This window comes from Camelus dromedarius, chromosome 17 (genome assembly GCF_036321535.1).
Source record: "Camelus dromedarius isolate mCamDro1 chromosome 17, mCamDro1.pat, whole genome shotgun sequence".
In the NCBI taxonomy this organism is placed as follows: domain Eukaryota; kingdom Metazoa; phylum Chordata; class Mammalia; order Artiodactyla; family Camelidae; genus Camelus; species Camelus dromedarius.
The window spans coordinates 14,134,503-14,147,435 of NC_087452.1; the positions used below are offsets into that span (position 1 = coordinate 14,134,503).

General features: G+C 38.7%; 1 protein-coding gene across 1 annotated transcript in view; it reads left to right on the top strand.

The window, feature by feature from the left end:
• Nucleotides 1–12,933, top strand: part of CNTN3 (contactin 3) — a 224,662-nt gene that overhangs the window by 79,797 nt on the left and 131,932 nt on the right. Inside the window, exon 4 of the mRNA XM_064496308.1 lies at nucleotides 8,702–8,797. Coding sequence (XP_064352378.1) covers nucleotides 8,702–8,797 — 96 coding nt within the window. The remainder of the gene's footprint in view (nucleotides 1–8,701; nucleotides 8,798–12,933) is intronic.

Below are 12,933 nucleotides of genomic sequence, written 5' to 3' on the forward strand. Positions count from 1 at the left end.
AAAAAGAGCTGGTCTTGAAATCAGTGGAACTGACACCATCACTTACTGTGTCACTTTTATCAAAGTCCATAATTGCATTGAGCCACAGCTTTCTTGGAAAATGGAAAAAATATTACCTCTATAAGAGAGCTTTTATGAACATTAAATGAGATAAATTCCAGGAAATTCTATCACAGAGCCTAGCAAATCCATTCATCCATTAAGTCCTGCATATATCAATTTAGTCAGTGTTGATAAAGCATATTCTTATGACACTGGGGATGCTGAGATATAAAGACAGACAAGCATACTGGAGCCATATGCTTAATACATGCCAGGTGAATTTGCATCATAAAATTGTTCCAGTAAAATTAAAATAGTGGTAGTGAGAAATCAGAGAGAAATGGAGAGAGAGAGGCTGAACTTCGCAAAGCAATTAACATGATACAATTGAATGAAATGAACAAATGCAGGAATGAGAAGTGACAGATTAGACATGGGAATCTTGGAGATGAACATCACAAGAATGGAAGTGGTAGGGCTTTGTAAGGGCCACTGTAAGCGTACGAAAATGAAATACTGAGTATGAGATGGCAACTGGAAATCCAAAATACATTCAGAAGGCATGCAGAAAATGCATATATTGAATCAGAATTTTGATGGATACATCATTGGTATAGACACAGTGGTAGAAGCTCCAGACTTGGCGAGGTTTCTTAGAGAATGTAAAGAAAAATGATAACTGTGTTTATTGAACACTTATAGATTAGACACTGTTTTAAGTAATGGTGTAGATTATCTTATTTCTTCCTCACAACAGTAGCAAAGATAATTGATATTATTATCCTGAATTGACAGATGATGAAACTGTGGATCAACAAGTGAAGTATCTGCCCTGGGTCTGATAGTTAGTGTCATGAAGGGGATTTGTAGCTGGGTTTGTCTGACTCCAGAGGACAGAGACATGAGCTCAACCCAGGTTAAAAAGTGGAGTGAAACAGAGGTGGTCGGGGGGAGGGGATGCTGGTTTAAGAAAAGTGGAGCCTGCAAGTTATTGGAAGTTGTATTTTACTTTTTAGATGAGGTGATCTCTGCATGTTTCAAACCATAAAGGACAGATGAGAGAGACTGAAGGAGAGTTGTAAAATCAGAGATTCAGAAGAAATAAAGGACCTTGTGCGCCTATAATTCTTATTTTTCAAAGGGCTTGTAGATCTGTGATGCTAGAGCTCCTCTCTCAGAAACTCCTGTGAGGCTCAGAGGGCAGGGGTTGTCCTCACTTTCCAAATGAAAAGCAGGGAGGCACAAACCAATCAAGTGGTATCTCCTCCACTAGTGCAGGTCTGGATTATTGTGGAGCAAAGATGGGACTCCTGGTATGCCCATTCCTGTGTTCTTTTCCTAAATCTCACTGGTAGGAAGTTAGGAAATCTGCAACCCAGGCACAGAGGATTTAACTTTGGTGGGGAAACCCACTATAGAAATTCCAAGGAAAATGATAGGATGGTTGCAAAGATAATTTAACTCATTTCAGACGTCTATTGATGACCCCTGCAATGCCAAAAAATATGTTATAATATAGAAATATAAAGATGGAAATGACAATGCTGTAATCTTGGTGGAGCCCTCAGATTAGAAGAAAAATGGAAAAATATGAAAGTATAGAAAACACAGACGTGAAAGGATGGAGGTAATTTCAAGAATTTTAAGAAGGAGCTGTGGATGGAGCTGGTTTGGAAGATGAATAAGAGTGTGCAGTGTCATTGAAGGAGTGGGAACACTGTTGCATGATTGGACCAGCTGGAGGGAATCCAAGTGTTTGTTATTGTTTGAATGTGTGTGGCTGAGAGTTGGGGGTGCTAGAGCAACAGGGTGATGGGAGACAGGGAGGAAGCAGAACTGTGGGTTACTCATGTGGAAGGGCCTTGTCAAGTATGCTTAGATGCTCAGAGGTCACCTATTGCACCCATATTTCAAATGTGTTTAAAGAACAAAAACAAAAACAGTTCCTGTAGATGTTAACATACTAAATGCTTCCCTGTTTCCTAAATAATTTTAGAAAATACAGAATACTTAACTCTGCTTGGAAGCTTCCAATACAAACCTGTTTTAAAACCTTGAAAAAGACCAGGTTTTAAGTAGGATATCTGTTTGCAGTAGACATTTTTGGTACCCCCCAAATTTATTATATCCCCTCTGCCCACCTCTGATTGATGTGCAGTGGAGGGTACACAGTTCCAGGAAAGTTCACAGTCAGGGCACTGGTGAGTATGGAGGTATTGTTGCCTCCAGGGAAAACCCTCCACTGTTAAGGTTGGGAGCCTGGATACAAATGCCCCAGAGTCCCATCTTTGCTGATTCTGTACACTTATCGGAGGTTCATGCAGAGTCTAGCCCTCATTGGCCACAGTAGCAGCTTCAGTAATGCACGCAGATGATGGTTTTTCTTCCATCCCTCTTTTACTTGCCTCAGCCCCTCCCTCCTACCTCCTGAGATCACCTGCCATATAAACTAAGTCACCCAAGTCCTTTCTGAGGCTCTGCTTTTGGGGAAAAAAAACTAAGATACCGTTGACCTTTGTTGAACAAGCCATTGTTTTTACATAAGGGGACATTCTAATTTTCCTAAGATGCACCTATTGCCTGCCATGGTAGAACTTTCCGTTAGAAACTACATTGTTGATTAAATGTTTTGAGAACTGGACTGACATGTTAAGTAGGAAAAGGAACAAAATAAGAGGAGACAGTTTGAATTTGGGGGTTGGAATATAGAGCAGGAAATGATAGTTAAATTTAAGTCTTGCTGATACTGAAGATGATTAAGACTCAACTGGCTATGTGTTATATTCCAATTCGAGATAACCTTCCAGAAGCTTCAGCTGTGTCAGAAAAAAGGAAAAGCTATGATCATCCACTGAACCAAAGTTTTGTTTTTGTTTTCTTTTTGTAGTAGGACATGCTTTAATGTGCAACTAATTGAAATTTTACCTCTTGATCATGGTAGCTGGATCACTGTGTGGGATTCTTTTTTTTTTTAATAACATCTGGTCTGAGGGAGATTCAGATGAAAACCTTAACCAAACTGCAGTCTTGATTTTTATGGTCTTTTTGGGTGTGTTCATTGGGGTTTTTTTCTAACCTTTTTTTTATAGAAGTGCACAAGTTTCTGTTACTGGAAGCTCTCTGATTTGTTCAGAGTCAGTCTTGTCATTTACACTATTTGGATAATGATTTAATTTGCTAACTACAAACCACTAAGCATTTTAACATTAAACATTAAAGACACTTAAGGCATGATGCATGGGAGACTATTACATTGCTTATTTCTGGGTCCATTTACAATATATTTACTATCACTAGTGGGCAATACTTTGCATTTTAACTGAAAAGGTAGCACATCACCTCACAGCATGAAACAGGGTTGTGTTACCAAAATAGTAAAGCTTACATGCAATTTTCAGTGATAATGATTTTATTAGTTCCTCAGTCGAATTGTAAGTGATCTCAAGGTGTTTTTAGACTGAGCTCTAAATTTTTAAACTTTGGGACCATTTAGTCAGCTGACCACAATTTCAGACCTATTGCCACTTTTGTGTGCCATTTTAATTCTCTTAGGGGTATATTTTTATTTTACTTTGCAAACTCTTATTGTCATCTTTTTTATATTTATGACATACCCAATTGCACATGTGTACCAAATCCAACATATGCCCATTGCCAGCATTTCTTATAAAATGACCTACACAGAATTCTTTGGTCAAAAATGTTCAGGCCATTTTGGAACATCCATCCCACCTTAGTAGACCTTATCAGCATGTGTTATATTTTGGGTCTCTGGCCTATTCTACATAAAGACTCTCACTTTGCTTAGCTTAACACAGTGTTTCCCAAACTGACTTGTTGGGAAATAGTAGTCGTTCTTTGGCTGATTTTAAGTCATACAGAGTAGACTTGTGCGTGACAGCTCTGCAGCTATACTGCGTGACATTTCACACCCCCTGCTTGATAGCCTACCTGGATCAATCCACATGGAGAAACCAATGCCAGCAATATGTAGCCAGTGGAATCAGATTCCCAACTGAGCACGTGAGCGTCAGAGGGGATCAGTCTCCTGTCTCTTTACTCTGTGTGCAGTGCTGCATTCTCATCCTCATTCTTCCCCCTGGGGGAAGTAATAGTGCTGCACTCTTATTTACTTATAAGGACAGTCTTCCCATCTGTGGGGTTACATGCTTGGATTTGGGTTACATACATAATCTGCCAGGATATTTCAGTAATGTGAGACTTTCAAGATATTGATACCTGAAAGTGATGTGCTTGAACAGCCCATAGAAACTTGGCCCAATATGGAAAATCAACAGACAAGTGTCAAGGTAGAGTGTTTTATACACCAGGAATGGTCCATGTTTATGTTCAGGGAAAACAGTCAGAATAAGTAATGTATTTCTCTCTTAGCTCTTTATGCCTCTCTTTGATGTCACTTTGGGAAATCCTGTCCCCCAGATGTGGCTAGTGTTCTGGGATATCTTAGAGGATCACAGCATAGCTGGTGGCCAGAAGGGCAGTAGGGGGTGTGGAGGAAGAGGAAGGAAAGTAAAAGCGTGTGGAGAGCTGGATTTTATCTTTGTTTTTTAATTCAGATTTCCCCAGTTGTATATGCACTTATTTGTGTGTGTGTGTGTGTGTGTGTGTGTGTGTGTGTGTGTGTGTGTGTGTGTATTTAGTTCTATACAAGTGTATTACGTGTATCCACCCTATGGTCAAGACCCCTCCAAGTGCCCTTTTATAACCACACCTCTATGCCTGCCGCCAAATTCCCTAAACACTGGCAACCACTAATTTATTCTCTATTTCTGAAATTCTGTAATTTAAAATCTATTATATACATGGAGTCATGAAGCATGGAAGCTTCCAGGATTGCTTTTTTCATGTAGCATCATTTCCTGAAGTTTCCTCAGGTTGTGGGGTGTATCACTAGTCCACTGCTTTTGATTGCTGAGTGGCATTCAACAGTATATAAACTCCACTGTTGGTTAACTGTTCATCCACTGAAGGACAGCTTGGTTGTTCCCAGTCCAGGGCTATTACGAATAAAGCTGTACAGACTTTTTGTACAGGTTTTCTTGACAGTATATGTTTTCATTTCCCTGGGATGCATACCCAAGCATGCAGTTGCTGGGACAGATGGTATTTGTGTGTTTAGCTTTTAAAGAAACTGCTCAACTGGTTTCCAGAGTGGCTGTAAAATGCTGTACACTCCCACAGCCACCAACAAGGTGTGAGTGACCATGTTTCTCCACATCCTTCCTTTCCCGGCTTTAGTGTTGTCCCTGTATTTTACTTTAAAAACTACTCTAATGGGGGTACAGTGATACCTGGTTGCAGTTTTAATTTGCATTTCCCTATTGGCTAATGACATTGAACATCTTTTTATGTCTTTATTTGCCATCTCTGTATCTTCTTAAGTGAAATGCCTGTTTTTTTTTTGTTTGTTTGTTTTTTTGCCCAATTTCAAAATGGATAGTTTTGGTTTTTACTATTGAGTTTTAAGAGTACTTATTCCAGATTCTCTTCCTTTACTGGGTAGGTGGATTGAAAATATTTTCTCCTGATCTGTTGCCTGTCTTTACATTGTCTTCCATGGACTTTCATAAGGCAAAAGTTTTAAATTTTGATGAGGTCCAATTTATTATTGTTAAGCCTAATAACTTTTTGCCTAACCCTAGATCCCAAAGATGTGCTCCTATCTTTTTCTCTTAAAGTTCTATAATATTTCTTTATTTTTATGTTTTGCACTTAAGTTCATGATCCATTTTTGAGTTAATTTTCATATAGGAGTGAGGTTGAGGACAGGGTTCCTTTTTTTTTTTTTTTTTTTTTTTTTTTCGCCTATGGTTGCCCAACTGCTCTGGTACCATTTCTTGAAAGACTGTCTTTCTTCTATTGAATTGCTTTTTGCACATCTGTCAAAGACCAGTTGAGCATTTTTGTGTGGGGCTGTTTCTGGGTTCTCTGTTTTGTTCCACTGATCTCTGTGTCTGTCCTTCTACCAGTCCCACGCTGTCTCACTCACTGTGACTACATAATAAGCCTTAATATTAGGCAGAGTGATTCTCCCACTTTTTTCTTCTTAGTCAAGATTATCTTAGCTATTCTAGGGTCTGTGCTTTTATTTATAAATTTTCGGATAAGCCTGTCTGTATCTACAAAAAACCAAAAAACGAAACAGAACAAAAAACCCGCTGCTCTCTCCCTACAGGACCAATCCCGCACCGATTTTTTCTTTTTTCTTTCTTTCTTTCTTTTTTTTTCTCTTACCGGGTTTTGTGAGGACCCTCCTGCATTTTGAAGCAAGAGACACCCTGCCAGAGTTCAGTAGGTGTTCTGTGCAATTCAATGGGTTTGTAGATGTAATTCTTGGTGTACTTGTGGGAGAGGGCGAGCTGTGAGTGTCTCTACTCCGTCATCTTGGCACCTCCCCTTTTGTGTTTTTAATTTTGGTTTCTGCATGTGTTGTTGCTATCTAGAAATTGTATCCTGTGACCTTTTTAACTCACTTTGTAGTGGAAGTTCTTTGTTTGCTTTTTGTTTTTTGTAGATTCTCTCTGATTTTCTATTTAAACAATCATATCATCAGCAAACAATGATATGGGTAGTCTTATGTTCTTCCTTTCAGAACTGTATGCTTCTTATTTTGTTTTCTTTCATTATTGCAGTGATTAAAACTTCTGTTGTGATGTTGAGTATCAGTGGCAGGAATGAACATCGCTGTATTCCTGATGTTGGGGGATGCAGTCAGTCTTTCACCATCAAACGATACTAGTTGTAGTTCTTTGTAGATGCTCTTCATCACATTGTTTTTTTTTTTCCTAACGTCTGACTAATTAGAGGTTCCAGAATAATATCAGAGCTTGCAAGAATCAGAGAGGAGACAGAAAAATCTGAGAAGTTTCTACCAAATAATACCTGGAATGACTTCTTAATTATTTTGACTCCTAAACAGGGCTTGTTCTAATATAGTTCTTACCAAGATTGGACCATGTGCAGTGTTGACTTGGATTTGGGTTACATGTATAATCTGCCAGGGTATGTCGGTCATCTGAAACTTTTTAGATATTGATACTACTTTCATCTCTGTTGTCCTTAGTGTTCAACAGAAAAAGCCCTGAAAAACACTTAAGTCCACTACAGTGATTTTTCTTTGCTATTCCTGATTCGTATGTTCTATAAACTGGCCACATTGTATATCCAAAAAAGAATGTTCCTTGCCCTTATATACTGTAGAGACAGTATCAATGCAAGTGTCTTGAGCAGTGGGCAAACCTGTGACCGACAATATTAGTGTTTGGACAAAAGAGATTTGCATCTCTGGAAGAGAGGAGACATTATTAGTTTCCTTAGAAATTATTTTTATCCTTTTTTTGCATATTCTAGGTAAAATCAATGATAAGTATCTTCTATGGTGTGAAGTTATGTAATGGGAGAAAACAAGGAATTGGATAGGAAATCAGTAATTATGATATGTACTTGGTTGTCAAAAAATACTAATTTCAAATTAATTTTTCCATGGATGGGCTACATTCTGATATAATGTACTCCTCCATTTAGTCTTTGGGAAACATTTGGATGATATAGTTTGCAGTTCCAACTCAGTTGCCCTTCAAGGGCCTTAATGTTTTGATAATGTTCATTTTAGTTACAGATTTAAGATGATATAATGCTATGTTGTATCATTTTGGTCGGGTAACTTGTGGATAAAATAATAAGTACAACTTTTTTTCTTTTGCAGTTGCACATTTGTGAGTTTTGCTGAATTGCTTTTACTCCATGCTTATAACCTAACAATTTAATACTATTTTTCAGTAACTATAAAATGAAACATGTAGACCTTCTTATTTCCCTCTGATGTATTGATTTATGGTGCTTAGAATGTTCTTGTGTCTGCAGTTTGTAGTTTTATGAATCTGAAGATGATGATTTTGGTTTTTGCATTTTTCAAAGCAAACTTGAAATTTTTCAAGTTGTCTTCTAAAACGCATACACTGCCTTCGCTTTTTACAGGCAATTTGTATCAACCCTTAAAAGCTATGAAATGAGTATATCCTTTCACAAAATGACAGTGCAATTGTTCTGATATGGAAAGTGACACCACTCAGTATTTTAACTATGGAATTTACAGTATTTTTTTTAAAATCAGAGTTCAGAGAAACAGTAGATTTTTCTTTTTTCTTTCCCCATAGTCTTAAGCTTTGTTCAAAATGAAGCCAATAGAATTTTCCCCATGCTAAATTTAAGCTGGAGAGTGTGAATTGTAATTAGCTGTCCTGGGATTGTTATTGGAAGAAATTAAATTTTTTTTAAGTAAGTATCGGTGATCAAAATCGTGTTTGCCTTGATTACTTTATCAAACACTTGAAAAAATTTGGGGGGCAAAAATAAAAGCAGTTTGTATTTTTTCACAGCTACAGATAAAAAAGAATATGTAGATTTAATTTACCAGATTAGTGTGTGTGTATTTTAATTCTATTGCTGAATTTCTAGAAGCCTTCATAAAGAAGTCAAAATTCTACTTTTCCTTCTCAAAACAAATGTTGAATATTCTCCCCCTGAAGTTCCTGAGAAGGGATTTTAAGAAAATTGTTCTACAAAATAATGTCTCTGTGTGAACATTTTAAATGTATGGTCCTTTCTGAAATTCTGTTTTGTTTTGTTTTTGAATCAGATCTTGAAAATTTTAAGACCAAAATGAGAAGTACAGTGTCAGTCCGTGAAGGCCAGGGAGTCGTCCTGCTCTGCGGCCCCCCACCACACTCTGGAGGTAAAAAGTGCTCTGTTTTGGCTTTTTGTATTTATTAAATAAGTTTCAGGGCAAGAGCCACAGCATATATACTGTTATTGCTTCCATAAATTACCCCGAGAAACTTGATAACCCAAGCATTGGATTCTGTCAGCTGAGCTGCAATATGAGAAACTCTACAAAAAATAGTCTATCCAGAGAAATATATAAACATAATTTACCCATTCCAACAAGGAAGGTTCTAAAGGCAGGCAAGTTCAAGTTCATTTCAATTACCTAATGGTGCTAAACAATGCTTTATCCTTACATTGTTATCATTTATCATTTAGTTGTAGGCTATGACATAGGATGGAGTCTTTGTGGCTTCTCTCTCACTCTCTCTCCCCCTCCCTCTCTCATACACACAATCTTACACATGCTTATTGCTATATGCTGTTGGACCCCTTGATATATGTATAATATATATTGAAAATTATATATGTATGTATATTCCATCATTTTTATTGAGTTTTTGGAATTGCAAATTTTGTGCCTCATTGGTATAAATTGAAATATGGCTGGAAATTCAGAAGCTTAACAAAATAGCTACTAAGAGTGAAAATGAACTTCTGCACACATGAAAATAATTTAATAAGCGCCACTCCCCAGGAAGAGCCTGGAGTGCTGGTTTGATTTTCCTCTCATGCTCAGTGTTGTGAACTTCATCACTTGTAGGAACAAAGAGGGGCATTATTAGTGTACGAATCACTGTTCTCAGAGAAGCAAAATCATTCTGTTATGGAGAGGATGAGAATTACTGAGAGATAAGTAGGTTAGAGAGGATCCTTCTGACCAGAGGCAAAACTGAGTTTTCTTCCCACCATAGTAAAGTTTATTCAGATGAAAATGTGCTGGACTTTATTTGTTCTCTGGACAAACCAGAATCCTTTTCCCCCAGAGACTTGGTAGTTTTAATCACAAAGCCCTCAGCCCAGTAAAATCAACATTTCCCATCTTCAGTATCTGATCACTTGGAATGTCTGAGCCAGCTGCACACTGCAGATTTGGGACTGGATCATCAGCCATGATTGCCCTTGTGTTGGTGGGTATGGGTATAAATTGGGATCCCCAGTCTACTTCAGTAGTGCATGTGTTGCTGAAATCTTAAAGTTCCAGAGGAACTTTCACTTTGAAGGGAACCATAGACTCTCTTGATTAGAAATTAAAATAACTGAGCTCAAACTGGCTTGAAGAAAACAGGGAGTTTCTAGGCTCACATAGCTGGGGTGATCACGTGGTTTCTAGTAGAGCTGTATGGTGGACACAGAGATGTGCCACCCAGGGGGACTCGCCACCTCACTGTGGGTACAGGGTCAGAAGGTGGCCTGCAGCCCTCAACTCGTTCCCCATTTGCCTTGGCTGCGGAGAGCCACTTGCCTGTGGTCTTACCCTTCCAGGGGCTGCCCACATCTGGTGACTGAGCAAGGTGGTGACATAAGGGACCAGCCCTTTTTCTCCAACACTGGACAGTTCTGGTGGACAGTACTCAGTCCAGAGCTTCCTGCCAGGATGACCAAGGCTTTGTTGGATCACATCACATTTTGACTTCTTTTTTGTCTCAAATCCTGCTTCTGCCTCCTTGCTTTCACAGGTTTTGATCATAATCATTGATAAAATCTTTGATTCTAAACTCTAATATTTTCTCCCTGAGAACCCTGTCTACTGGACTCAGTGGTTCAACCAATTTCATAAGCAACTGGTCTTTCTTGGTGTTTCTTGGCTCTGCTTCCCTCCTTGTTGATTCCACTGTCTTGTGGACTCCTGTGGTGGCACAGGTGGCCCCTGGCAACTCCAGGCTCTTATGGTCCTTAGTCCTAAAGATCCTAATGGACCTGTTGCTTAGTGGCTCCTGATTTTAATTGGATCAGCTTTGCTTATGAGGTTTTCCCTGCAGCAAAGGACGAGAGTCAGCTCCATCTACAGACAAGCACTGGGATGAGAAAGACGGAGTTTCCAAAAGAAAAGAAGGGTTTTTATTATGAGGGAAAAAAAGAGGGAGTGATATATTAGATAGAAACTAATAATGGTTAGAACTACACCTAGTAGGAGGCATCAAAATAACTAATATTTTACAAATCAACATAAAATAATAGCTGGACAGTCTTGTCTATGATGAGTTTTGAAAATGTTGATCCAATTTAAGAGTCTGACTAAGGGATCTTCTTTAAACATTTTTATGATTAGATTTATTCACTGGACCTTTTAGTTGACTGGACATGCACACAGTGAGAATGCTTAAAAAGCTGTCAGATAAAACATGTTCCAAAAGATTAATCTTTTCTATTCTCATGAAATTGGAGAACTGTTGGCCAATCACAGCTTTCCTAAGTAATGACATCCTGATCTACCTCTGCCCTTGGGGACTTCATATAGTTCTCTTTTCATTTTTAAAGCTCATAGTATGGGTTGACCATGGAAGTCAAGTAGAATTATAGGTGAAGAAGGGAAGAAATCTCCCCAGATATGGCACGTTAGCTTTTAAGAACGTGGTGCATGCACCGGAGAGCAAATAACTGAACAAAAGCATCCTTTCCTTAGTGCCAGATTGTGCAAGAAAATGATCAGGGCCAGAACATCAGGCTGAGATGCTGAAGATATGATTCTCATTGATCCAAGTCTACCTAGAGAGAGTCAAAAGTTACATCCTCTGCCCTGACTCCTTGGCTTGGGAGCTTCTTGAGGATAGAGCCTAGGTCCCTGTTTGCTCTGCACCCAAGTGCCCAGCACAAAGCTGATTTGTAGCAAGCAGTCGGTAAATATCAGTTGAACAAATGAACACATTCATGAAGTGAATAAAGGAATCCTTTTTAGATTTGACCAGTTATAAATGCTTTTTGAGAATGCACTGCAAACTCTGTTTCTGGAGGTAGAAGCATTTAACAGCCAGTATGCCCTGGATGCCAAGCAAACAGGTGCAGATACTGACAGATCACAGTGAACTCTGACCACAGCAGCTGGTACCAACCCTGCTTCAACCCCTTGTTGACTGAAGAACTTTTAAATCAGTGGAGGATGTGGGTCACAGAGCAGGTGAAGCCGTGACTGCAGGGTTTATTGGTACGTGCGATATGTGGCACTCCCAACCCACGCTGTGATCCGTTTTGTCCTCTTCTCTCAAAGTCCCACCATCCCTGCAGGACATGACCTGTCCTTCTCTATCTTCACCACTGTATTTCTTTTATTCACTTTGTCACGTTTCTCCAGTTCTACTTCGTCCCTTCTCAGTGGTTGGAAATTTTTAATTTTGTTTTTATTTTCTGATTATTGAAGACACCATCATGTGTCATTCATCCAGCATATTTTTGAACAAAGTCACAGAGTAGACACAAGGGCAAAATAATAATAATAATAGCAAATAATAATAATAGTGCCTTCTATTTATTGAGTGTTGCTTAGTTGCTAAGCAGTGTGCTGGCAGAAATAAATCATCTGCTAGGAGATTCTTTCAATTAAAAGTATGGGAGGGAACTGATAAGTGACAAGGGGGACGTGCAAGGAAAGAGTCTATATAGAAGTCCCAAGCATGAAAACTGCCTATGTTATCCATACTCCCTTAACTAACTTGTCTATGCAGATTATTTATAAGGAAGTAGCAGCAACCTGGGGCTGCTTTGCTTAAGAGCAGTCGCCATTTATTTGATGCTGTAAAACAGAAAAATTGTTTCATGGTGGGTGACAATTAGAAATGTTTCCTGGGAGTCCCAATAACTCCTAAGCAAAACAGGTTGTTGTCATCGGAGAGCAGTCTTGTCTCCCACTCATTCTGTGACATTTTCTGCCTCTTCCTTTTCATCGTCTTCCCTGCAGAATAATCCAGCACCTCTCTAAGGCAAAAGGAATTAGCATCCTCTTGAAAATTAGCTGGAAAACTAGAAATTGACAAGCCAAAAATAAGGTACCAGGCACGGATTCTCTGTAGCTTAATTATTAATCGAATTACCAGTAGTGTGGAAATCTGGGAATTTGTGTAATTACCACACAGTTGGTGACATCACTACAAGATCGTTAGAAATCAAGGTGCACAAGAAAAATTACCGCATATAAATAAGGACACAAGACTAGTCTGTGGGCCCTGCGTGATAGATACTAATTAGATAGGGATTCGTAAATGAATCAGG